Source organism: Tripterygium wilfordii, chromosome 15 (assembly GCF_013401445.1).
Source record: "Tripterygium wilfordii isolate XIE 37 chromosome 15, ASM1340144v1, whole genome shotgun sequence".
Classification (NCBI taxonomy): Eukaryota; Viridiplantae; Streptophyta; class Magnoliopsida; order Celastrales; family Celastraceae; genus Tripterygium; species Tripterygium wilfordii.
The window spans coordinates 12,423,234-12,449,615 of NC_052246.1; the positions used below are offsets into that span (position 1 = coordinate 12,423,234).

General features: G+C 35.9%; 4 protein-coding genes across 10 annotated transcripts; 2 read left to right on the top strand and 2 right to left on the bottom strand.

Annotated features, from left to right (window-relative positions):
- On the bottom strand, positions 1-12,595 carry LOC120016042 (UDP-glycosyltransferase 82A1). Of its 2 annotated transcripts, none has more exons than XM_038868616.1 (2): positions 12,070-12,595; positions 1-1,156 (listed from the first exon to the last, which is right to left on the bottom strand). In XM_038868616.1, the coding sequence occupies exons 1-2, from the start codon at positions 12,302-12,304 to the stop codon at positions 258-260; spliced, it is 1,134 nt and encodes a 377-aa protein (XP_038724544.1). In that variant the 5' UTR covers positions 12,305-12,595; the 3' UTR covers positions 1-257. The 2 variants fall into 2 exon arrangements, with proteins under 2 accessions (XP_038724544.1, XP_038724543.1); XM_038868615.1 differs by lacking the exon at positions 12,070-12,595 and adding an exon at positions 1,543-2,130.
- On the bottom strand, positions 3,414-8,150 carry LOC120016043. Of its 3 annotated transcripts, XR_005471891.1 has the most exons (6): positions 7,281-8,150; positions 6,580-6,683; positions 6,259-6,380; positions 5,903-5,988; positions 4,751-4,844; positions 3,414-4,371 (listed from the first exon to the last, which is right to left on the bottom strand). XR_005471891.1 is itself a non-coding variant. In XM_038868617.1 (5 exons), the coding sequence occupies exons 3-5, from the start codon at positions 6,276-6,278 to the stop codon at positions 4,135-4,137; spliced, it is 351 nt and encodes a 116-aa protein (XP_038724545.1). In that variant the 5' UTR covers positions 6,279-6,380; positions 6,580-6,683; positions 7,281-8,150; the 3' UTR covers positions 3,414-4,134. The 3 variants fall into 3 exon arrangements, 2 of the variants coding, with proteins under 2 accessions (XP_038724545.1, XP_038724546.1); XM_038868617.1 differs by lacking the exon at positions 5,903-5,988; XM_038868618.1 differs by lacking the exons at positions 5,903-5,988; positions 6,580-6,683.
- LOC120016045 (cysteine-rich and transmembrane domain-containing protein PCC1-like) lies at positions 9,952-11,595 on the top strand. The gene is made up of 3 exons (XM_038868619.1): positions 9,952-10,110; positions 11,080-11,236; positions 11,330-11,595. Exons 1-3 carry the CDS (start codon positions 10,080-10,082, stop codon positions 11,385-11,387), a joined length of 246 nt encoding a protein of 81 aa, XP_038724547.1. The 5' UTR covers positions 9,952-10,079; the 3' UTR covers positions 11,388-11,595.
- A 4,319-nt stretch (positions 12,596-16,914) lies between the features above and the next one.
- On the top strand, positions 16,915-21,710 carry LOC120016966 (cysteine-rich and transmembrane domain-containing protein PCC1-like). Of its 4 annotated transcripts, none has more exons than XM_038869984.1 (3): positions 16,915-17,078; positions 18,040-18,196; positions 18,292-18,651. In XM_038869984.1, the coding sequence occupies exons 1-3, from the start codon at positions 17,048-17,050 to the stop codon at positions 18,344-18,346; spliced, it is 243 nt and encodes an 80-aa protein (XP_038725912.1). In that variant the 5' UTR covers positions 16,915-17,047; the 3' UTR covers positions 18,347-18,651. The 4 variants fall into 4 exon arrangements, with proteins under 4 accessions (XP_038725912.1, XP_038725914.1, XP_038725913.1 ...); XM_038869986.1 differs by lacking the exons at positions 18,040-18,196; positions 18,292-18,651 and adding exons at positions 21,101-21,257; positions 21,353-21,710 and having other exon boundaries at positions 16,924-17,078; XM_038869985.1 differs by lacking the exons at positions 16,915-17,078; positions 18,040-18,196; positions 18,292-18,651 and adding exons at positions 19,981-20,134; positions 21,101-21,257; positions 21,353-21,710.
- Positions 21,711-26,382: the final 4,672 nt, after the last annotated feature.

The window sequence follows — 26,382 nt, forward strand, 5'->3', positions numbered from 1 at the left end:
CTACAAATTGATTTAAACCAAACAATGTCGTTTAGTCTAATGCCCAATATGGGCTTGAAAGTAAAATGGTGAACACCAGGCCCAAAGATATGAATGCAAGACCCAAACGATAAGCCCATATCCAAACCAGAGACAACTCTTGGCGCGGGTTCGGGGGCTTGCTCCATCGGGGTGGGTTCAAAAATCTTTGCCTTGGAGACATTCTCAAGGGGAAAAAAAAAAAAACACAACCCAGGGCCTGGCCCATTTACATAATATTAAGCTGTTGATCTATTCAAATCATCAATGAAGGCATTGATGTTGATCTTCGCCTTCAAACTAGACTTCTCTCCCACAACTCTGTCACGAACCTTCATTAACCTCTCATTCATCTCTTCATCCTCCACCACCTTCTTCAACCCCTCTTCAACATCTTTCAATCCAAACCCATCAATCTTCACTCCTATTCTCCATACTTGAACAATGAACTTGCAATTCACAAACTGATCCCCCGCGATCGGATAACAGAGAAGAGGCATTCCACACTGTATAGCCTCCATTGTCGAGTTCCAACCACAATGTGTCAGATAACCACCTACTGCTCTGTGGTTCAAGATCTCCACTTGTGGTGCCCATGACACTATTTTCCCCTGTTTTGACACTCTTTGGATGAACCCATTTGGTAATCCTTGTCTCCAATTGGAACCTAGGACCCAGATAAAAGGTTGTCCTAATGATTCCAATGTTAATGCAAGAGTTTTGACTTTTGATTCTCCAATTGGGCTAACCCAACTGCCAAATGAGATGTAGAGAACTGATTTGGGTTTTTGAGTTTCCAGCCACTTCAAACTGGCCATGTCTTCCTCCCAAAGGCTTGGACTTTTGGGTACTGAATGCTTGCAATAAGATCCAGTTACTGGCAGAATCATGGGTTGGCCTAATTGAGTGGTTTCAGTGAAGTAATTTTCTTCATAACTAAGAGACTCGTTAGAGAAAGAGTTCACAAGAATCCAAGGTAGAGTACTCGATCGATCTAAAACTCTGACCCAGAAGTTGAATCTTGATTTTCTTGCTTGTGGAGTTCCAATCAGCCATGGTAGATCTCCAGTCCATAGCTTTGGTTGATTAGGCTGGAAAGGACGTAGTGCAATATGATGCCGTAGATTTTGCGGATTTCCTGTCAAATGCCAAGAAACTCTTATTAGTCACGTGTTTGTTATCAATAACTGTAAATATCGGATTGACATAATCCAACCGAATGAAGTTTAAGTAAAGATATCGTCGCTCTTACACAATTAACACATTTTCTTAATCTAAGAATTAATGGTGAAGGTCTTAGAGCAACAAAATCGTGCGGATTTTTGGCCAAAAACAGGCAGACAATATTGGTTTATAGTGTTTGGTATATATTTTTTAAAACATAATTAGCCAATAATTGAGCAATTATTTCAAAGAAGACCATGAATTAAAAGTGTTTGACCCCAAAAATGTGGCTAATTTTATGCTTCCATTGCATGTGTTACCCTAAATTTTCTTAAGTTAAAGAAGCATATTTAAACTGACCAGTAGCAGAGATGATGTCGGTGCGAACCATGTCCGGTATGGCCGCGACAAGCCGGTAAGAAGCGAGCATGGCCGGCCAAAATCCGGCGACCGGAATCCGACATCGATTAGCAACATTAATGGCCCATGAAGCTAACAAATCAACAATAATGCACACAACTTCTTCTCCATCTTCATCAAGACTCTGTACAATTCTCTCCAATTGGATTGGCATGTAGTTCTCCATAGCATTATCTATGGCAAAGAAGTCACGAGTCACTTCATTCCCTAGACCATCTGGTATCCACGTGTACGTAATCCCATCCGTAGGATTAGCATTCGATGTGATCCGACAGTGGATGAACTCCGGGGTTACGATGATAGGATCAAATCCATGGTTGAGGAAGGTTGAGGCTAACTTGAGCATCGGAGTGACGTGACCTTGTGCTGGATATGGAACCAACACCATCTTTGGCCTTTTCTTATGGCACCTCATATTTCCCATCTCTGATCTCACAAGACTCTTTTATTTTTGTGGTTGAGTTTGTAAGAGAAATGAGATAGCTGAACAATTAATTTATAGGACAATGAACTAATCATGAAGTGAGAGATATATATAGAGAGAAAGATAGAGAGAGAGTGGACTAATTAAGCATGTGCCTCAAAAGACAACTTCATGTGAACTTTTTCCAACCAAACAAATAGACAGCAAAAAAGTGTTGTTAATTGGGTATTATAATATCCAGACCAGTATGTAATTCTCCAGTACTAATAGTGGGATGTTAGGCAGTTAGGGAGATGGGCACCGATGTGTTGGGTAAAATGAAAGAGATTTTTTTTTCTCCACTAACATTATTAATTTTATGGCTTCTGCTTTATGGGTAATTTTTTAAGAAATATTATGTGTCTTTTTGGAAATATATTGAATTCATTTTTTTAGTCTCTTTGGCTTTTTATGACATGAGAATTCGAAGCCATTAATTTTTTTTTTATAAGCAATAGACATCATCCATTGTTAATTTGTTAGAATATCAGAGACACCATTAAGTTCCTTCTCTCAGCACATGCTTTATTACGAAGGTTGGTAGTTGGCACTTTGAAAATCTCCATTACATTGCCTATTTGAAGCCACTAATTTTGGAGTGTGCATTCGATTGGGTATTGTTGTCAATGAGAATCGAAGTTATAACCTCTCGAATTCTTGCAGTTTTATCCCAAGTGATTTACGGACTCATTTTGTCAGTTAATATACTATATATATATATTGAAAATACATATTCATCTAAATTCTAAACTAATGTGTGTTGGGTATTGAATACACCTCATTTTGGACAGTAACTAGTACTTCCAACCACTTTTGTTCATTAGACATATAACTGCTAAAAAACATTATTATTCACGTGGGAAGTGGGAAGTGGGAAGTGAATGGGATAGCTTGTCCATGGTTGGACCGTCAAAGTTGTACATGATGTGGACCGTTAAAGAACTGTGAATATGGGCCGAAGCCCGAATCAGATGGCCCAACTTCAGAAAAGGAACGGCTAACCAGCTAAGCTAGTGATTGTTACAAGGACCCGGCCCAATGGGTTGAATTACTAGAGTCGGGGGCACCCCAGTGATGGATTAGAATTCAGAGCCTGAATCAGGCTTAATAATAATTACTCGGATCCCGCGCGATGCACGGATATAATCCTTTATTTTTTAAATTTTCCTGGTTAGATTTTTAATTTTCCTGGATAGATTTTTAGATGTTATATTCTATATTTAATTTTTTTCCAATTTTTTTCTTAAATTCTATACACTGACACTGTGATATGCAAAATATAATTATTTATAAAATATTGTATCATACTAATTCAAGTCTATTTACAATAGTGTCATTGATAGGGAGCACGACCTTCATAATTAGAAAGAATTTGCATCTCCAAATGAATGAAGAAAAAAAACACCTACATAAGCAACTTGTTTCCTAAATAATAGATACAGCTTGGTCAGCTTATTTCCTAATAATAGATGCAACTGTTTTTTTGGATAACCTCCATGGAGCTTCTTGGTAAATATTCCTTGCCAGTCTAGCTCAGCAAAATAGGTTTTGAGACCATACTCAGAGCATAGTCCTACAAAGTGAATTAAATGCATAATTGAAAGAAAACTTGAGCAGATCAATCCAATGAGGATAGTTTATTTACTACCCCTCAGAAATGATGGGAGGGAAATATTGGTAGAGGGAAGACAATTTCGCCAGCAAAATTCTTTGAATCCAAATGGTGTTGTTGACGCCGGCATTTTGTCTAGACATAACAATACCTTTGTAGACAACTGTGAGTCAACCAAACAAACCAACTCAAGATGATTTCCTTCAATAGGTAGATTTAAGAAAGAGAGTAAAGTAATCACCAATTTAATGTCCACAATATCCCTAGTCCTGATATCAGAAACATGTAATTCCTTTTCCATAGCCTCAAGCTGCTATTTTGTTCAATATCTACTCAAAGAACATCAAACACATCCCAAAAGTATAATGAATTCAAGAATAAACATAATATTTTCAAGATACACTTTATAAGCTCAAATGTTCAGCTTGAAAAGAAATTGAAACACCAAATCATTCTGTTATGAGCTTCTTAAAAATTTAAAACTGAAATGTGACTTAATTTGCTTAAAACTGAAATCAGTGAATGCAAGAAAAACAAAATTTAAAAATAGAATTACCTCAAAGGGAAGAATGAAGAGAGAGATCATAGAACCTTTTCTTGGAGAAGTGTCAATAGATATGAACTGTCGTTCCATCCCGATGCAAGAATGAGAAGAAAAGCATTTAAAAGCAGAAGGGGAAGAGTCGTAGTGTGCCTGCATGAGAAATAAATTGTCAAGACAGTAGCTATAGCAACCTGCAAGCCTTCAATCTCTTTTGGTTTTCAAGTGAGCATAGAGAATTAGAGATCGAATTCTGTCAACCCATTTGGCATCCTGAAGATAACATTGGTGAGGCTGGGGAAATCCTCGAGGTTTAGACTTTCGGTAATGTGTTTTGGTGATTTTGGCAGAAACATTGAACCTAGGATTAATCTGCAGCTAGAACCCCTTCCACCTCGAAGAAAAAGGGAGCCAAAAGAAAACCATATCTCATGTTTTGACTGATAATGCATTGAGCACATATTAACATGTAAAAGTAATTGTAAATCGTGGAAAGCAAGCATGGGATATTAGGTTTTAAAACCGAAATTACCCGTTGATGCAACCTTGAGTGGCAATGCGCATGAGTTTGGCCCCATTTGTGACGTCTGACTCTCTCACGGCTATTGCATCCACCAGCACACTCCCTGAGAGCATTAACCCACAAAAAAGAAGGTTGATTACTACTGATGGTGCGTTTGGTACGAGGGTAATGGGGTGTAATAGTTACAAGGGTAATTAAATTTTAAGTTTACTTGAGTTTGTTATGTCAGTATCACTTTTACTCCTGTAATAAATTTTAGTAATTGAGCTTATTTTTTACACATAAAGTTTACTAGTGGGGGGACCTGGGTAATAAAAAGTAATGAGAAGTTTTACTCAAACCTATTACCCCTTTAAATAAAAAATTCTAAAATCCCATAAATTATATATACATATATATATAGATATATATATGTAGACACAGACACGCACACATATATATGTATACACACACACAAAGATATATATATATACACACACACACTCACATATGCACTGTGTGTACACACACACATATACACATACACACACATATGCACTGTCTGTGTATATATATACATATATACATATGTATATATATGCATATGTATCTATATTTTTAAAATTTTGGTACATGATAGTCGTAACAATAAAAAAACATAATCTCACTTTTTTCTAGTTTGGTTCATTACAATAATAACAAATAAGGGTAATGGTATTACACCAGTAATGTATAGTCGTAACAAACAAGAGTAATGAATACTTGGGTAAATTTTACCCTTCTTTACCAAACAAGGGTAACACTTATTCTCCATAATTATTATTACCCTTGTAATATTTACATGGGTAGCAAATTATACCCCCAAATTCTTACCTTCTTACCAAACGCACCCTGAAAGTAAATCTTTTACATACACATAGAGTGGTGGACATTTGAAGAACTGATATGATCTTATTCACAACACTTAGAGGTGCTCCACTATTTATTTAATTTGATTCACTTGTTAAAAAAAATACTTTATAGATATTGAAAATGAAGGATCCTGGTGTAATTATGTAATGAAACTAAACATCTGCTCAAAAACAACACCACATGACATTAGTGGAAAGGTAACCAACATATTTAAGGCATACATTATTATTATTATGTTCCCTCACAAATTTGCTAATGAATCAAACTTACCAAGATATATAAGACTACAAAAGTTGTTGTCCTAAATCTTCCCCAGTGAGCATCAGCTAGAACGGCTCCATTAAATGGTGTTAGACCTGTCATCAGATAAGTAAAATCTATATAGACATGTGGACAATATATGATGAGGATTAGAATCCTAAAAGAAAATGTGCATGTTCTGGTGTGGAATGTTTGTGGACAATTGAATAATTTCAGGGAAATAGATATGGGTTAACAGTCCCCAATATTTTAGTGTAGAGGGATCATTAGCTCTTACAGCCTTTTCTTCCATATAACATCTTGAATATATTTTTCCCAGATATATCTTCATGAACATCATAAGGTGATATAGACATAGTGCTTACCCGAATAACATGAGTATCATCTTGAGAACCCAAAAGGCAATCGCTGGGAACCCGTTCGGAAGGAGGATTGATCTGCAGTCAGAACCTCTTTGACCATTCAATCACTTGAGTGAGCCGAGTAACTACATAGGATAGAATTTTGGTTAAATTTTGATTATCAACACTATCAGCAGAATAGTCAGCAAAAGCAAATAGAAAGGCATCAATAGAAAATGCCAACAGCTTCATCGGGTGAAGGAAAGTAGACAGTGGATCTGAACCCATTCTCAAAATTAAACTGAAATCCCCAAGGCCAGTATGAGTATGGTTTCAACATAATACCTGTTAAAAATCTTTGGGCAGTAGAAACAGTTCCCTCTTTTCGCCAAATAGTCCACCTACCTTTACAAACCACCCTCATGTTCAGCCAGATTCGGTGTGTTAATCTACAGATAACCCAATACAGAAAAGGCAAGAAACAAACTAAACAATCAGGTGTGTGAAATTTCAAAAATTTTAACGAAAGAAGTACAAATACTAACACCCTTTTGAGTGTTGACTCCCATTTCGTAGGAGTTTCACCACAATTTGGAAATTAATGAAAAGTTAAGAAATTACTTCCTCAAAGCAAGATGGAATTTCAAAACAAAAAACACATGAACATTTATGTAGCTAAAGATGGTTCACTATCCAGAGACAACCGAAAACTTACAAATTTAGAAATCAATTGAAATGGAGAACTGACAGAGAGTGTTAGCTTTGTGAGATTTCCAAGCATTCCGTGCTTAGCCATTACCGACCATCAATAATTTGAGATGCAAGTTCATATTGCCATCAGAAAAAACTTTTCACTCCAACACAGTAATTATTAATCACAAAACAAACTGAAATTTCAACAAATAAGTACAATTTATTTAAGAAAAAAAAATCAAAAATAAGTTAAATATATATCTAAATCAGATTTTAAATAAAATATTTTTAACCACATCAAATCATGAAGGGGAAAAAGAATTATATGTAGAATAGTAGAAGCATGTTCATACCAGGTTATGTCATCCGAGAGCGGAATTGAGAAATCCCGACAACGTTCAGCTCAACGGAGCTCCTACCGTGATTTAAAAATGGAAATCCAAAGGCGGATAGGAGAATCGTCATGCGCTTGAGTCGTCAATCCCGATACGAACCGTCATTCAATCCCCGATGCATGAATGAGAAGAAAAGCGTTTAAAAGCATGGAAATCTAGAGGCAGATAGGAGAACCGTTGTGCGCCTGAGTCGTCAATCCCAATATGAACCGTCGTTCAATCCCGATGCATTAATGAGAAGAAAAGCGTTTAAAAGAGAAGGGGAAGGGCGTCGTGCGCTTTTTGTTTTTTTTTTTGGAAGAATTCCTGAATGGAGAGGAGAGAAATAGGGATAAGAAAGAGTGGAGTGTCCAGGTAGGCACAAATGGGGAATTTTAGAGATCCAGGTGTCGAAATAATAACAGAGGTTGTTAGAGCCTCTGCTTTATATATAAGTATAGATATAGATATAGATATAGATATAAATAGATATAGATTTTGAGGGGAATTGTGGCTCCTTCTATGTTTGCTAGCTATGAAGCAGATATTGCAGAAACAGATATACGGCCTCAGTGCAGGCCCTCCACGTTTTCAAGAAAGAGCACTGTTGGTGCGAGTTGATGATTGTTGCTTGGTGTTGCTCACTTGCTCACTTGATCTATTATCTGCATTCATAAGCAAAACGTTTTCGTGCTCACCAGATGCTCGAGGAAATGTGTCAATGCAATTATGGTAATTGTAATGCGATGTTTGTGTTGAAATTACGACATACTAATATCGCTACTTAGGGTTTTCCAAAATTTCCCAGGAACAAACAGAGTCTGTGCTAGATTTGAACGATTGCTTATTATTTTTTTTCTCCCTTTCTTTTATGCGGATATATATAGTTTGGTGATCTAACAATGGCCAAATTCTATGATCCTTTGGTTCCAAGGATCCTCTCCGAAGTCCAGCTTCTGCCCTGTCATTGAAATCTTCAATTACTTCAAGTCACAGCATAAGAAGTTTGTCCAGGTAAATTTCTTTACTGCATACTCACACCCCCTAAATTGATGCACAAAGGCATTTATTGGGTTGCTTTTGACAAGGCAGCATCCTTAATTATACTCCCATTTCATAAGAACACCAAAGACGACTTGGTTTCAGATAGCCTGGATTTAAGGGGTTACTTGTGTCTTTAGTGATACCCAAAACTAGGGGTTCTACTTAGGAGTCACCAAACGGTCCATGAGCCAAAACCCGGTCCATGCTCGAAATGACTTTTGGGCAGGCTTGGGTTTTAATTTTTGGGCCGGGCCCAACCCCAATCTTGACCCCATGGGTTAAATTTGGGCCAATCCCGAAGCTTGAACAATTGCCGGATACCTCGAATTACATATTTACTCATAAATTATATATTTGCACTACAACTTGTAGTATTTGTTTTTTATATTTGTCAAATTTTCGAGAAATTCCAACTTGCAATTTATGGTATTGATGATCCCCGAGTCACATCCATTGTCTTTCTCTAGTTGCATGAAGAGACCGAAACTTCAAGATTTAATCAACAATGAAGTTGTAATGGCAAAAAATAGCACGGGCCCAACAACGGTAGAGGACCAACTCAGAATCAACCCAAAAAACACTGTCGAAGACACATGTCTTTAATAGTCGAAGATCTGGAGGCAACGTCATCTCTGTGTTTGTCCAAAACACATGTTGCAAGCGTGTGAGTTTGTCCAAGACACAAGTTGCAAGTGACTCAGCAATACACGCATGTGGATGCTCTAAACTCTTGATTATTCCATTTTAACTTTTTCCTGCAACTTGTTACAATCCATTCATGATAATCTTATTTTATATATTTTTTTATTTAATTTCCCTAACTGAAACGTAATTATCAGATTTTTTTTTCTTTTTTCTAAAAGTAAACCAATGTCTTACAAGATTAAAACTCGAAGCCATCAAAAAAAAATAAAAATAAAGAGAAAATAATAAATGTCACAACACTTAGGCCTAGTTTGGTAAGACATTTGTAAAGTAGTAGATATGTCAGTAAAAATGATAGTAGTAGAAATGCTGAACAATTTTAGTAACATATATGTTGCTTGAATGTTGTTTAATGTTTGGTTGAATTTTTGCTAGTAATATTTTATTTGTGTAGTATATTGTGATAAATTACGTACAAGGGTATTATGCATTTTAGATGTAATAGAGGCATATAAATGTATGTATAAATAAAAATTAATTTATAAAATAATGATAATTAATTAAAATATTTATAAATAGACAAATTGATACAAAAAATTGAATTAAATAAATATGAAATAAACACCCAATAGGAACAAAAGTTAATTCACCAAGTTGATAATCATTGACCATATTAGTCGTCTCCAATCTCTATCCATCATCCCCATGACAACAAAAGTGAGGTCGACCACAATTATAACAAATTCATTCACTGTGCAAATCATTGATTCACGGGTCCAAGTCAAGATGGAAAATGCAAGGCAAGCAAGGCAAGACAGATCAATTCAATGTCTTTGAGTCCCTGGTGGGGACGTCCGTAAACAATACAAGTAGGATGGGGCCACACTTAGCCAATCCATGTACTACCACCGCGGGATTGCGGAACGGGCGTCCGCATGTGAGAGAACCTGCATGTGTGTCTATATATATATCCACTCCAATTCACCATAACAACATCTTCAGCCTCTTATAGGCCTTCTCTCTCCCCTTCAAGCATACAATATTTTATTGATCAGTTTGTGAAAGGCTTTTTGTGGAAACGGAATCAAGATGAGCCAATACAATCAGAATCAATCTGCAGGTAACACAATTTCCGATCATTAGGCCCAAAGTGAATAATACCTGGGCCAAGACTTTAACCACATTTTTTTTCTCCTTTCTATTTCTTCGTACTTTCTTCGAATTATAACATGATATCAGAGTCTAGTTTCGGTTCAATTGGACTAATTTATACTAATTCATTTATTGGGTCTGACATAACTCAAACAACAAGTTTTAAGTAGGGATGACAACGGATCGGGTACCCTTTCAATTAGTGAATACCAAAACCGTTTCCATTTAAGTTACTCAATACCAAAACCGTTTCAAAATCATTTAAAAACCCATTTAAATTTTCAAAACCGAAACTGTTCCACAACCGTTTGGCATTTAAGTTTTAATATTTTTATTTTTCTATAAATGTATAATTCAAATTTTTTTAAAAATAATATGACTTATTATGTTGTTATAGTGTGAATGTAATATCTATATAATTATTTTATTTATTTTATTTAATATGTTTGATCATGTTAAAATTTGGCATCATAGTAGTATACCTTTATATAGATGATTTATAATGTTATTACTATAATTCACTTTCTTAATTAAACGGTTCGGGTACCCTAAACCTGATATCAAAAACCAAACCCGATCCTAAAGCATAACCGGTTTGAAAATCAAAACCAAAGCCGTTTCCAAACCCTATAGGACTGGTTTACGGGTTTTAAATGGATCGGGTGCAGTATGGATAGTTATAGGATCGGTTTTTTTTGTCATCCCTAGTTTTAAGTAAGACGGTCTAGTAAGAACAACAAAGTGCATTCCTGATGCATCTGGGAGAACTGATAAACCGAGTGGACAATATTGTTAATGTGCTTGAGTTGGATTTCTAACATTTATCTCACTAGCTTATTTGATTCTTCTCTTTGGTAGTCTGTTTTGTAGGGGATTTCATTTCACTATTCTATTATGTTAAAATGAAGAGTTAGTTTGTTTAATATGAATTTTACAGAGGCATACCTAGCGCCGCCATCATCCGCGCTACCAACATTGGTGGCACCGCCACCGGTCGGTTATCCGATGGGGGATGGCACAGTCCAACCACAAAGTGATGCTCCAATTGAGACCAAGACCAGGGGCCCCTTGGGGTCTCCCTTGGGGTGGTGTAGGTAAACTCTCTCTCTAATTACAATAATTCGGCCTCAATTAATTTCTATATTAATTATTATTATTATTACTACGTGTTTTATTGACTTGTACAGTTGTTTCGCCAATTGCGCTTCGTGCATGATGACAGCTTTGAGTTGTGGAACCTCATGAGGCAAACTAATGACTGAGAGACGGCGGCTTGCTTTGTTTTCTTGAAATATCAATGGCTTTACAGATTTTGTTTCCAAAATAAAATTACATGGAAGCGTGCTTTCTAAGCCCAGCCCAATTGACACAACTCTCACTCTCTGGATTATCAATTATTGTGTAATATGTTATATACATTATTTGGATTGTTAGGTTTAATTGTTTTTCCGGACTTTTTGGCTTGTAGTTTTTATTTTGGCCGTTGTTGGGGCTATTTTTTCGCTCATCATCGCCATCAATAGCCCATGAAGCTGTCAAATGCCAAGAAACTCTTATTAGTCATTGTAAATATCGGATTGATATAATCCAACCGAATGACTTATAAGTAAAAATATCGTCACTCTCACACAACTAACACATTTTCTTAATCTAAGAATTAATGGTGACAGCTTAAGAAGAACAAAATCGTGCAGACTTTTGACCAAAAACAAGCAAACAATATTAGTATGTAGTGTTTGGTTTGTATTTTAAAAACATAATTAGCCAATAATTGCGCAATTATTTCAAAGAAGACCATAAATTAAAAGGGTTGACCCCAAAAATGTGGCTAATTTTGTGCATCCATTCATGTGTTACCCTAAAATTTCTCAAGTCAAAGAAGCATGTTTTAGTCATGACATATATATAATTAAATAATTAAACTGACCAGTAGCAGAGATGATGCCGGTGCGAACCATGTCCGGTATGGCCACCACAAGCCGGTAAGAAGCGAGCATGGCCGGCCAAAATCCAGCGACCGGAATCCCACATCGATTAGCAACATCAATAGCCCATGAAGCTAACAAATCAACAATAATATATGCACACAACTTCTTCTCCATCTTCATCAAGACTCTGTACAATTCTCTCCAATTGGATTGGCATGTAGTTCTCCATAGCATTATCTATGGCAAAGAAGTCACGAGTCACTTCATTCCCTAGACCATCTGGTATCCACGTGTACGTAATCCCGTCCGTAGGATTAGCATTCGATGTGATCCGACAGTGGATGAACTCCGGGGTTATGATGATAGGATCGAATCCATGGTTGAGGAAGGTTGAGGCTAACTTGAGCATCGGAGTGACGTGACCTTGTGTTGGATATGGAACCAACACCATCTTTGGCCTTTTCTTATGGCACCTCATATTTCCCATCTCTAAACTCACAAGACTCTTTTATTTTTGTGGTTGAGTTTGTATGAGAAATGAGATAAGAGAAACAATTAATTTATAGGACAATGAACAAATGAAGTGAGAGATACATATACAGAGAAAGATAGGGAGAGAGTGGACTAATTAAGCATGTGCCTCCAAAACAACTTCATGTGAACTTTTTCCAACCAAACAAATAAACAGCTAAAGTGTTGAAAATAATTAATTGGGTATTATAATATCCAGACCAGTATGTAGTCCTTAATTAATTAGCTACCAAAAGTGTGTGTGTGTATATATATACATACACTAACATATGCATTTGTGTGTATCTAGTAATTCTCCAGTACTAATAGTGGGATGTTAAGAGAATGGGAGATAGTCTGGTTGGTCAGGTTGTCTGCCCAGGACCTTGATGTCCTGGGTTCTATTCTCACTAGGGGGTTTAGGATTTGGGTAGTTTTTCATCTGTTGTGGTGGTCTCCATACCTCTCGGACATGACTTAACGTGTGTGTGGCCTGTGAGCCTTTTAAAAAAAAATAATGGAATGTTAGGCAGTTAGGGAGATGGGCACCGATGTGTTGGGTAAAATGAAAGAGATTTTTTTGTCCACTAACATTATTAATTTTATGGCTTCTGCTTTATGGGTATTTTTTAAAGAAAATTATGTGTCTTTTTGGAAATGCAAAGAGAACAACACGTCATCGGATAGGATGGCCTGGATAGAAAATACACACAGCAAAAGAAGACTAAAGAGAAAAAAATAAGATAAACATTATTTGAACCTTATTTTTTATTAAGTATCCCTCATTAATCCTTTAAAAAAGTTATAATTGAATATATTTAGTAAAAATAGGGTGGAAATAATGTTCATCAAACATAATATAGAAATGTCCCGAATATTAGTGCATCCCTAAATTGTCTCCTCTAAAATCATAGAACATAGTTCGAGGATCTTATGACATCATCCATTGTTAATTTGTTAGAATATCAGACACTTCATTAATTTCCTTCTCTCAGCACATGCTTTACTATGAGGGGTTGGCAGTTTACATTTTGGAAATCTCCATCGCATTGCCTATTTGAAGCCACTAATTTTGGAGTGTGCATTGAGTTGGGTATTGCTGTTAATGAGAATAGAAGTTATGATCTTTCAAATTCTTACGGTTTTATCCCAAATGGTTTAGGGACTCAGTTTGTCAGTTAATATACTATATATATATTGAAAATACATATTCATGTAAATTCTAGACTAATGTGTGTTAGGTATTGAATACACCTCATTTTGGACTTTAAGTCGTACTTCCAACTAGTTTTGTTCATTAGACATATAACAGCTAAAAAGCATTATTCACGTGGGAAGTGGGAAGTGAATGGGATAGCTTGTACAAGGTTGGACTGTTAAAGTTGTACATGACGTGGACCTCAATTAAGAACTGTGAATATGGGCCGAAGCCCGAATCAGATGGCCCAACTTCAGATTTGTAACGGCTAACCGGCTAAGCTAGTGATTGTTACAAGGACCCGGCCCGATGGGTTGAATTACTACAGTCGGGGGCAACCCTATGATGGATTAGAATTCAGAGCCTGAATCAGGCTTAATAATAATTTTGAGGGGAATTGGGGCTCTTCTATGCTCGCTAGCTATGAAGCAGACAATGTAGAAACACATATGCGGCCTCAGTGCAGGCCCGCCACGTTTTCAAGAAAGAGTATTGTTGGTGCGAGTTGATGATTGTTGCTTGGTGTTGCTCACTTGCTCGATCTGCATTCATAAGCAAAACGTTTTCGTGCTCATCAGATGCTCGAGGAAATGTGTCAATGCAATTCTGGTAATGGTAATGCGATGTTTCTGTTGAAATTATGACATACTAATATCGCTACTTAGAGATTTCCAAAATTTCCCAGAAACAAACAGAGTCTGTGCTAGATTTGAACGATTGCTTATTATTTTTTTTCTTCCTTTCTTTTAGGCGGATATATATATAGTTTGGTGATCTAACAATGGCCAAATTTTGTGATCCTTTGGTTCCAAGGATCCTCTCCGAATTGCTTGTTGACAAGCACTGCTTCCGTCCTGTCATTGAAATCTTCAATTACCTCCAGTCACAGCATAAGAAGTCTGTCCAGGTAAATTTCTTTCTGTATTATCACACCCTAAATTGATGCACAAGGACATTTGTTGGGTTGCTTTTGACATGGCAGCATCCGTGATTATACTCCCATTTCATAAGAAATGGAACACCAAAGGCGACTTGGTTTCAGATAGCTTGGATTTAAGGGGTTACTTGTGTCTTTAGTGATACCCAAAACTAGTGGTTCTACTTAAGAGTCACCAAACGGTTCATGGGCCAAAACCCGGTCCAACCCGAAATGACATATGGACAGTCTTGGGTTTTAATTTTTGGACCGGGTCCGACCCCAAGCTTGACTCCATGGGTTAAATTTGGGCCAATCCCGAACCCCGAACAATTGTCCGATACCTCAAATTACATATTTACTCATAAATTATATATCTGCACTACAACTTGTAGTATTGGTATTTTATATTTGTCAAATTTCCAAGAAATTCCTACTTGCAAGTTATGGTATTGATGATCCCCCAAGTCAGATCGATTGTCTTTCTTTAGTTGCATGAAGAGACCGAAACTGCAAGATTTAACTAACAATAAAGTTGTAATGATAAAAAATAACACGGTCCAGCAACAGTAGAGGCCCAACTCAGAATCAACCCAAGCAACGTTGTCGAAGACACATGCCTTCGATAGTCAAAGATCTGGAGGCAACGTCACCTCTGTGTTTGTCGAAGACACAAGTTGCAAGTGACTCAGCAATACAAATCCTTTTTTTTTGGTTCTCAATAAATTGTCAATTCCCACTTTGGCATACACGCATGTGGATGTTCTGAACTCTTGACTATTCCATTTAACTTTTTCCTGCAACTTGTTACAATCCATTCATGATAATCTTATTTTATATATTTTTTTATTTAATTTCCTTTACTGAAACGTAATTATCAGATTTTCCCCCCCTTTTTCTAAAAGTAAACCAATGTCTTACCAGATTAAAACTCGAAGCCATCAAAAAAAAAAAAAGAGAAAATAATAAATGTCACAACACTTTCCCGTTTGGTAAGTCATTTTGCCAGTCATATATGTTGGTCAGTAGCACATATTGTATGTATCAACCAAACGACCATTTCTTGGCTCCAATACCGAGATAGTTCTAAGACAATAATATGGTTCTTTAGAAATTGCCCTTGAGAAGACCATTTTGAGATCATTTTCACTTTTATTCTCAAATACCCTTAATATGCCCTCACTTTATTAATACAATTCCAAAACTATCCTCCCTATACCATCTTCCACAACGACTCCCCACCAACCCCGACCATCTCCGAGTCAATTATTTTTGGCTTTTTAATTAATGATATTTATTTAATAAATTTATAAATATGATTAATTAATTGAGCTAACAATTTAATTATTTAACTAAAAATTCTTTAATTATTCTGTTACAACTAAAATACATAATACCACTGTATGTAATTTGTCTAGAATATTACCTACCATATATGTTACCAACAAAAGTTGAAAAAAACACTACCAACCATTTAGATAGCATATATGTTATCATTATTGTTCAGCATATCTGCTACCACTATATCTGCTAGTATATAAGTTATTGACAAAATTGTCTGCCAAACAGACCTAGTTTGATAAGACATTTACAAAGTAGTAGATATGCCAACAAAAATGATAGTAGTAGAAATGCTGAACAATTTTAATAACAGATATGCTGCTTGAATGTTGTGTAGTGTTTGATTGAATTTTTATTGGTAACATTTTATCTGTTTAGCATATTGTGATAAATTACGTACAAGACTATTATGCATTTTAGTTGTAATAGAGACATATAAATGTATGGATAAATAAAAAGTAATTTATTAAATAATGATAATTAATTAAAATATTTATAAATAGACAAATTGATACAAAACATTGAATTAAATAAATATGAAATAAACACCCAATAGGAACGAAAGTTAATTCACCAAGTTAATAATCATTGACCATATCAGTAGTCTCCAGTCTCTATCTATCATCCCGATGACAACAACTGTGAGGTGGACCACAATTATAACAAATTCATTATTCGCTGTGCAAATCATTGATTCACGGGTCTAAGTGAAGATGGAAAATGCAAGAAAAGGCAGATCAATTCAATGTCTTTGAGTTCCTGGTGGGGACGTTCGTAAACAATACACGTAGGATGGGGCCCACACTTAGCCAATCCATGTACTACCACCGCCGGATTGCGGAACGGGCGTCCGCATGTGAGAACCTGCATGTGTGTCTATATATATATCCACTCCAATTCACCATGACAACATCTTCAGCCTCCTCCTCCTATAGGCCTTCTCTCTCTCCTTCAAGTATACAATACTTTATTGATCAGTTTGTGAAAGGCTTTTTGTGGAAACGGAATCAAGATGAGCCAATACAATCAGAATCAATCTGCAGGTAACACAATTTCCGATCATCAGGCCCAAAGTGAATAATAGCTAGGCCAAGACTTTAACTACATTTTTTTTTCCTTTCTATTTCTTCGTACTTTCTTCCAATTATAACATGATATTCGAGTCTAGTTTCGATTCAATTGGACTAATTTCTACTAATTCATTTATTGGGTCTGACATAATTCAAACAATAAGTTTTAAGTAGGGATGACAACGGATTAGATACCCTTTCAATTAGTGAATACCATAACTGTTTTCATTTAAATTACTCAATACCAAAATCGTTTCAAAACCATTTAAATTCTCAAAACCAGAACCGTTTACCATCGAGTACCCGTTTACCATTTAACTTTTAATATTTTTATTTTTCTATAAATGTATAATTCAAAATTTTTAAAAATAACATGACTTATTATGTTGTTAAAGTTTGAATGTAATATCTATATAATTATATTATTTTATTTTATTTAATATGTTTGATCATGCTAAAATTTAGCATCATAGTAGTATACATTTATATAGATGATTTATAATATTATTACTATAATTCATTTTTTTAATTAAACGGTTCGGGTTCCTTAAACCTGATATAAAAACCAAACCCGATCCTAAACCATAACGGGTTTGAAAATCAAAACAAAAACCGTTTCCAAACCCTATAAGATTAGTTTTCAGGTTTTAAATGGATCGAGTACTGTATGGATAGTTATAGGATCGATTTTTTTGTCATCCCTGATTTTAAGTAAGACGGTCAAGTAAGAACAACAAAGTGCATTCCTGATGCATCTGAGAGAACTGATAAACCGAGTGGACAATATTGTTAATGTGCTTGAGTTGGATTTCTAACATTTATCTCACTAGCTTATTTGATTCTTCTCTTTGGTAGTCTGTTTTGTAGGGGATTTCATTTCACTATTCTATTATGTTAAAATGAAGAGTTAGTTTGTTTAATATGAATTTTACAGAGGCATACCCAGCGCCGCCATCATCCGCGCTACCAACATTGGTGGCACCGCCACCGGTCGGTTATCCGATGGGGGATGGCACAGTACAACCACAAAGTGATGCTCCAATTGAGACCAAGACCAGGGGCCCCACGGATGCTGCCTTGGGGTGGTGTAGGTAAACTCTCTCTCTAATTACAATAATTCGCCTCAATTAATTTCTATATTAATTATTATTATTGTTATTACCACGTGTTTTATTGACTTGTACAGTTGTCTCGCCTCTTGGGCTTCGTGCATGATTACAGCTATGAGTTGTGCAAACTAATGACTGAGAGACGGCGGCTTGCTTTGTTTTCTTGAAATATCAATGGCTTTACAGATTTTGTTTCCAAAATAAAATTACATGGAAGCGTGCTTTCTAAGCCCAGCCCAATTGACACAACTCACTCTCTGGATTATCAATTATTGTGTCATTTGTTATATACATTATTTGGATTGTTAAGTTTAATTGTTTTTCTGGACTTCTTGGCTTCTAGTTTTTATTTTGGTCATGTAATCTCTATTTTCACACCATATACTTTATGTTCTATGGTTGGTTTATATGTATAAAACTTTATTTTGGTGATGGTACGACGCTCTCCCTCTCTAACCTCTCTCTATAAGAAAAAACCTCTCAACTCTCACAACTCTCATCTTCAAAACTATCGGGGAGGATGAGAGATCCGACTCTTCTCCTCCCATGGGTTTGATATGCCCCTTTTCAATTTAGAATTGTTTAATTTTGTAATGTTTTTGTGTTGAATAAGTATTTTATAGGGTTTCTCTTCTCCGATTTTAGATCTACTGCATTTATCGCAGATGTTCAATGATTGGCGTTTCTGACATACTCCGACGACATATATAATGTTTTATAATAATGAAATTTTCAAATCTGGAGGCAACGTCATCTCTATGTTTGTCCAAGACACATGTTGCAAGTGTGTGTTTGTCCAAGACACAAGTTGCAAGTGACTCAGCAATACAAATCCTTTTTTTTTTGGTTCTCAATAAATTGTCAATTCCCACTTTGGCATACACGCATGTGGATGCTCTGAACTCTTGACTATTCCATTTAACTTTATCCTGCAACTTGTTACAACCCATTCATGATAATCTTATTTTATATATTTTTTTATTTAATTTCCTTTACTGAAACGTAATTATCAGATTTTTTCCCCTTTTTCTAAAAGTGAACCAATGTCTTACCAGATTAAAACTCGAAGCCATCAAAAAAAAAAACAAAGAAAAAATAATAAATGTCACAACAGGCCTAGTTTGATAAAATATTTGCAAATTAGTAGATATGCTAATAAAAATGATAGTAGTAGAAATGCTGAATAATTTTAGTAACAGATATGTTGCTTGAATGCTGTGTAGTGTTTGGTTGAATTTTTACTGGTAACATTTTATTTGTGTAGTATATTGTGATAAATTACGTACAGGGGTATTATGCATTTAGTTGTAATAGAGGCATATAAATGAATGTGTAAATAAAAATTAATTTATAAAATAATGATAATTAATTAAAATATTTATAAATAGACAAATTGATACAAAAAATTGAATTAAATAAATATAAAATAAACACCCAATAGGAACAAAAGTTAATTCACCAAGTTGATAATCATTGAGCATATCAGTAGTCTCCAATCTCTATCCATCATCCCGAGGACAACAACAGCGAGGTCGACCACAATTATAACAAATTTATTCACTGTGCAAATAATTGATTCAGGGGTTCAAGTCAAGATGGAAAATGCGAGGAAAGGCAGATCAATTCAATGTCTTTGAGTTCCTGGTGGGGACGTCCGTAAACAATACACGTAGGATGGGGCCCACACTTAGCCAATCCATGTACTACCACCGCCGGATTGGGGAACGGGCGTCCGCATGTGAGAGAACCTGCATGTGTGTCTATATATATATCCACTCCAATTCACATGACAACATCTTCAGCCTCCTATAGGCCTTCTCTCTCTCCTTCAAGTGTACAATACTTTATTGATCAGTTTGTGAAAGGCTTTTTGTGGAAACGGAATCAAGATGAGCCAATACAATCAGAATCAATCCGCAGGTAACACAATTTCCGATCATTAGGCCCAAAGTGAATAATATCTGGGCCAAGACTTTAACTACATTTTTTTTTCCCTTTCTATTTCTTCGTACTTTCTTCGAATTATAACATCATATCAGAGTCTAGTTTCGATTCAATTGGACTAATTTCTACTAATTCATTTATTGGGTCTGATATAGCTCAAACAACAAGTTTTAAGTAGGGATGACAACGGATCGGGTACCCTTCCAATTAGTGAATATCAAAACCGTTTCCATTTAAATTACTCAATACCAAAATCGTTTCAAAACCATTTAAATTTTCAAAACCAGAACCGTTTACCATCGAGTACCCGTTTACCCTTTAACTTTTAATATTTTTATTTTTCTATAAATGTATAATTCAAAATTTTTAAAAAATAATATGACTTATTTTGTTGTTATAGTTTGAATGTAATATCTATATAATTATATTATTTTATTTTATTTAATATGTTTGATCATGCTAAAATTTAGCATCATAGTAGTATACCTTTATATAGATGATTTATAATGTTATTACTATAATTCATTTTTTTAATTAAACGGTTCGGGTACCATAAACCTGATATCAAAAACTAAACCCGATCCTAAACCATAACGGGTTTGAAAATCAAAACCAAAACCGTTTCCAAACCCTATAGGATTAGTTTTCAAGTTTTAAATGGATTGGGTACTGTATCGATAGTTATATGATCGATTTTTTTTTGTCATCCCTAATTTTAAGTAAGACGGTCAAGTAAGAACAACAAAGTGAATTCCTGATGCATCTGGGAGAACCGATAAACCGAGTGGACAATATTGTTAATGTGCTTGAGTTGGATTTCTAACATTTATCTCACTAGCTTATTTGATTCTTCTCTTTGGTAGTCTGTTTTGTAGGGGATTTCATTTCACTATTCTATTATGTTAAAATGAAGAGTTAGTTTGTTCAATATGAATTTTACAGAGGCATACCTAGCGCCGCCATCATCCGCGCTACCAACATTGGTGGCACCTCCGCCGGTCGGTTATCCGATGGGGGATGGCACAGTCCAACCACAAAGTGATGCTCCAATTGAGACCAAGACCAGGGGCTCCATGGAGCCTGTCTTGGGGTGGTGTAGGTAAACTCTCTCTCTAATTACAATAATTCGCCTCAATTAATTTCTATATTAATTATTATTATTGTTATTACCACGTGTTTTATTGACTTGTACAGTTGTTTCGCCACTTGCGCTTCGTGCATGATTACAGCTATGAGTTGTGCAAACTAATGACTGAGAGACGGCGGCTTGCTTTGTTTTCTTGAAATATCAATGGCTTTACAGATTTTGTTTCCAAAATAAAATTACATGGAAGCGTGCTTTCTAAGCCCAGCCCAATTGACACAACTCACTCTCTGGATTATCAATTATTGTGTCATTTGTTATATACATTATTTGGATTGTTAAGTTAATTGTTTCTGGACTTTTTGGCTTCTAGTTTTTATTTTGGTCATGTAATCTCTATCTTCACACCATATACTTTATGTTCTATGGTGGGTTTATATGTATAAAATTTTTGCTTTGGTGATGTTACGGCGCTCTCTCTCTCTAACCTCTCTCTAAAAGAAAAAACCTCTCAACTCTCACAACTCTCATCTTCAAAACTATTGGGGAGGATGAGAGATCCGACTACTATTCTCCTCCACCCCACCTCTTTCTCCTTCTCCTCCCATGGGTTTGATATGCCCTTTCTCAATTTAGATCGAACTGTTTAATTTTGTAATGTTTTTGTGTTGAATAAGGATTTTACAGGGTTTCTCTTCTCCGGCTTTAGATCTCCTCCATTTGTCTTGGATCTTCAATCATCTATGCTTCTGGCATGCTCTGAGGACATATATTATCTTTTATAATGAGGGATAATTGTCCGACAATATTTGGTATAATACAACATTGTCTAGGAGTGTTTGACGATGACCGTTGTAGTGTTTATGTATTTTAGTTTTTTTTAGTCCTCTTGATTGTATTCCATATTTATGGTGGCACGAAAGTCTACGGGCCTCATTTATCCAATTTATCGGGTAACTTAATAAAACCATTCCATGTCTACGTCCTTTTAAGAAAAAAACTTTAATTTTTTAAGTTTATATGTATAAAACTCTTCTCAGAATCGTTGTTGGGGCTATTTTTTCGCTCATCATCGCCATCAACATACTGGTCAAGCCCAAGTTTTGGGTATTGAATGCTTGCAATAAGATCCAAATGCTGTCAAAATCATGGGTTGGCCTAATTGAGTGGTTTCAGTGAAGCAACTTTGTTCGGCAAATTATTGTATGGTCCGGACTATGACGTATTTAGGGGCATTATACTATGATGGGCCACATTGTATACTGCTTAGGCTTTAGGCCTATTGGGTTAGCTCAAGACTCTCTTGGGTCTTGTTAAGCTTGATTAAGACCAAATATGGCCTTTGAGCCAGGCGTGCCAAATCAGACGATCTGTAACCACTATCAGACACTGTGTCGCCTGACTTTCGTAAGCCACTTGCCTTGACACCTGACTTCACCTTCCCATGATCATCTGCAGCCTATACCCATGTATCTCCTGTCAGTCTTGGTCGCCCAAGACCCCGCTATAAAAATCCCTCCCCTTGTTCAAAAGGGCATGTTCATACGGCCTCACTCACACAGCCAAAACATTCAGTAGTTGTACCCTTGAACCTTTAACCGATCTCCAGCTTTCTCGTCTCCTACCTTGCATCCCATACTTTACATCTTCAACATATTTGCTTTACATGACCTTCTTCTAATCACCAACTTGATCTTCGGAAGTTCTTTGGTAGACACCTCACCAGTGTCCAAATCTTTCATCCTCAACCTTGCTTTGTTACTCACGATTGGATTTAGAATGATAAAAAAAAATAAGTTGATTGTTTAATGATAATAGATTCAGGGGCATCTATAGTGACAAAGCTGAATTCAATCATGGATGGATTGTGTATAAAATATTGTTTACTATTCCAGTAACGGTAGCCTTTGTAGAGAGAAGTTTTTCAAATTTGAAGTTGATAAAATCATATATTTGGTCCACCATGTTGCAAGAAATGTTAAATGTGTTAGCTATGTTGTCTATAGAAAGTGATTTGGCGATAAAAATTGATTATATTAAAGTAATTCATGATTTTGCATCTCAAAAATGTTAGAAGAATCACATTTAAGTACTATTTTTTTTAGAGTTAGACTTTTAAAAACTATATAATGATAACGGGAAAAAAATAATTAAGAGGCCCTTTTTTTAGAGTTTGCTCAGGGCCTCCATAAACTCAGGAACGCCATTGCTCAGTGCAGGCCCTCCACGTTTTCAAGAAGGAGTACTGTTGGTGCGAGTTGATGATTGTTGCTTGGTGTTGCTCACTTGCTCTAATCTGCATTCATAAGCAAAACGTTTTCGTGCTCACCAGATGCTCGAGGAAATGTGTCAATGCAATTCTAGTAATGGTAATGCGATGTTTGTGTTGAAATTACGACATACTAATATTGCTACTTAGAGTTTTCCAAAATTTCCCAGAAACAAACAGAGTCTGTGTTAGATTTGAACGATTGCTTGTTTTTTTTTTCTCCCTTTCTTTTAGGCGGATATATAGTTTGGTGATCTGAAAATGGCCAAATTCTATGATCCTTTGGTTCCAAGGATCCTCTCCGAATTGCTTGTTGACAAGTATAGCTTCCGCCCTGTCATTGAAATCTTCAATTACTTCAAGTCACAGCATAAGAAGTCTGTCCAGGTCAATTTCCTTACTGCATTATCACACCCCCTAAATTGATGCACAAAGCCATTTGTTGGGTTGTTTTTGACAAGGCAGCATCCTTAATTATACTCCCATTTCATAAGAAATGGAACACCAAAGGCGACTTGGTTTCAGATAGCCTGGATTTAAGGGGTCACTTGTGTCTTTAGTGATACCCAAAACTAGTGGTCCTACTTCAGAGTCACCAAACAGTCCATGAGCCAAAACCCGGCCCAAGCCTGAAATGACTTATGGGCAGGCTTGGTTTTTAATTTTTGGGTTGGGCCCGACCCCAAGCTCGACCTCGTGGGTTAAATTCGAGTCAATCCCGAAGCCAGAGCAATTGTCCGATACCTCGAATTACATATTTACTCATAAATTATATATCTATATGAATCTACTTAGATATTTGGCTTCCGTTCACTAGCTAACTAGGTAGAGCTGTAATCTTGTACACTTAAGACTTGTCTCCATGTCTGTACTACAACTTGTAGTATTGGTTTTTTTTATATTTGTCAAATTTTCGAAAAATTCCTACTCGCAATTTATGGTATTGATGATCTCCCGAGTGGGTCAGATCCATTGTCTTTCTCTAGCTGCATGAACAGACCGAAAAACTTCAAAATTTAACCAATAAGAAAATTGTAATGACAAAAAATAGCATAGACCCAACAACAATAAAGGCCCAAACTCTAATCGACCCAAACAACGTTGTTGAAGACACATGTCTTCGACAGTCGATGATCTAGAGGCAACGTCGAAGCCAACAATGACATTGTCTTCTCTTCGACCTGAGCTTGTCACGGTCTCATCCTTTGATTCTCTGACTCTCATATATGTACATACTTGGAGTGTTGCAGGAAGTGATCTGGTTGGTTTGATCCTGACACAAGAAGATATCCTCAACCTACCCGCTAGCACAATTGGTGTAGCCTCTAACATTTAGAGTCATCCCACATCCCATCATAGAGTAGCGTCAGAAGGGTCAGAGCAGAGTCATGAGAAAAGTATGGTTTGTCTCTAACGGTAACCTGGTAAGGATTGAATGACTATCATCCATACATGTGCCTCCAATACTACAATATAAATAGCAAAATCCTGCCAAGAGAGAGGGATTTTCTGCCTCTTCTTCTTTGGCTGCTTCCTCCTCTGGCCTTGACTTTCTGATCAACATTCTGTCTTCGACGCAACCTTTATCCCAATCTTTGAACCACATTCTAGACTAGTTTATATTCATTGTCTTTATATTTGATTACTGTCTCAACAGGACCTTGGATTATCACTCTAACTTGAGCATCGAAGTATCTTTGGTAGGTACCACACCGATGCAATATTCTTATCCCGGATCTTTTGTCCACGACACAGGTTGCAAGTGACTCAACAATACAAATATTTGATTGTAGATTCTACCCTCTATAAAAGTCTCAACCGAAGCTCCTTGTAACTACTTTGCCCCAAATTGCTAGTGATCTCAAGTTGACATTTGATAGAAGCTCGACCCAAGGCTCGACTCATCTGGGTCCAGGCAGAGTTTGGATAGCCATTTTGTTTAAAACCCGACATGAATGGTCAGTCTACATTGACCTTAAATTTCTAGGCCGACCCGATGTCGACCCCTAATCCTACCTAATGGTTTACTTCACCAATCTATTCATTAGTATCACCATAAGAAAAAAAAGTAATAAATTGTCATTTTCTTTTTTCATGGTTCTCAATAAATTGTCGAAAATGACATGTAACCCTTCAGTTTAGTAGCCCATGGGAACTCAACAAGTTTATTCCATTGATTGAATCAATGTAATAGTTTTGTTCCACTATTTTATCCCAGTACTCATTGTCTAAAATTTATTGTTTTAATATAAATTTCATTGTTTTTAAAGCATAGTTTAGAATTAATTATTTTAGTTTTGGATTCATTATTTTTGAAATTGCATTAAAAAAACAATGGAATTAATATTTACTCGATAAAACTCATTGTCAATTGATATGGTTAGAAAGAGCTTCATGCTTTGATTCCGAATATGTAATTTATTTTAAAATTTAACATGTATTTTAAGAGTTAAAACGTTTTAAATTTCATTTAAAACACTTCTGCTCCCATTGATTACTTAGCACTACTGATAAATTGATAATTCATAATAAATTCTCATTTCCTTTTTTTGTGGTTCTCAATAAATTGTCAATTCCTACTCAACTACCTTGACAAGACCCATGTGAATGCTCTAAGTCTCTAACGAATCCTTAATTTTTGATAGATACTCTTGATTATTCCATGTAACTTTTTCCTGCAACTTGTTACAATCCATTCATGATGATCTTATTTTATATATATTTTTATTTAATTTCCTTAACTGAAACGTAATTATCAGTTTTTTTTTCTTTTTTCTAAAAGTAAACCAATCTCTTACAAGATTAAAACTTCAAGTCATCAAATAAAAGAAAAAAACACAGAAAATAATAAATGTCACAACACTTAGTTGA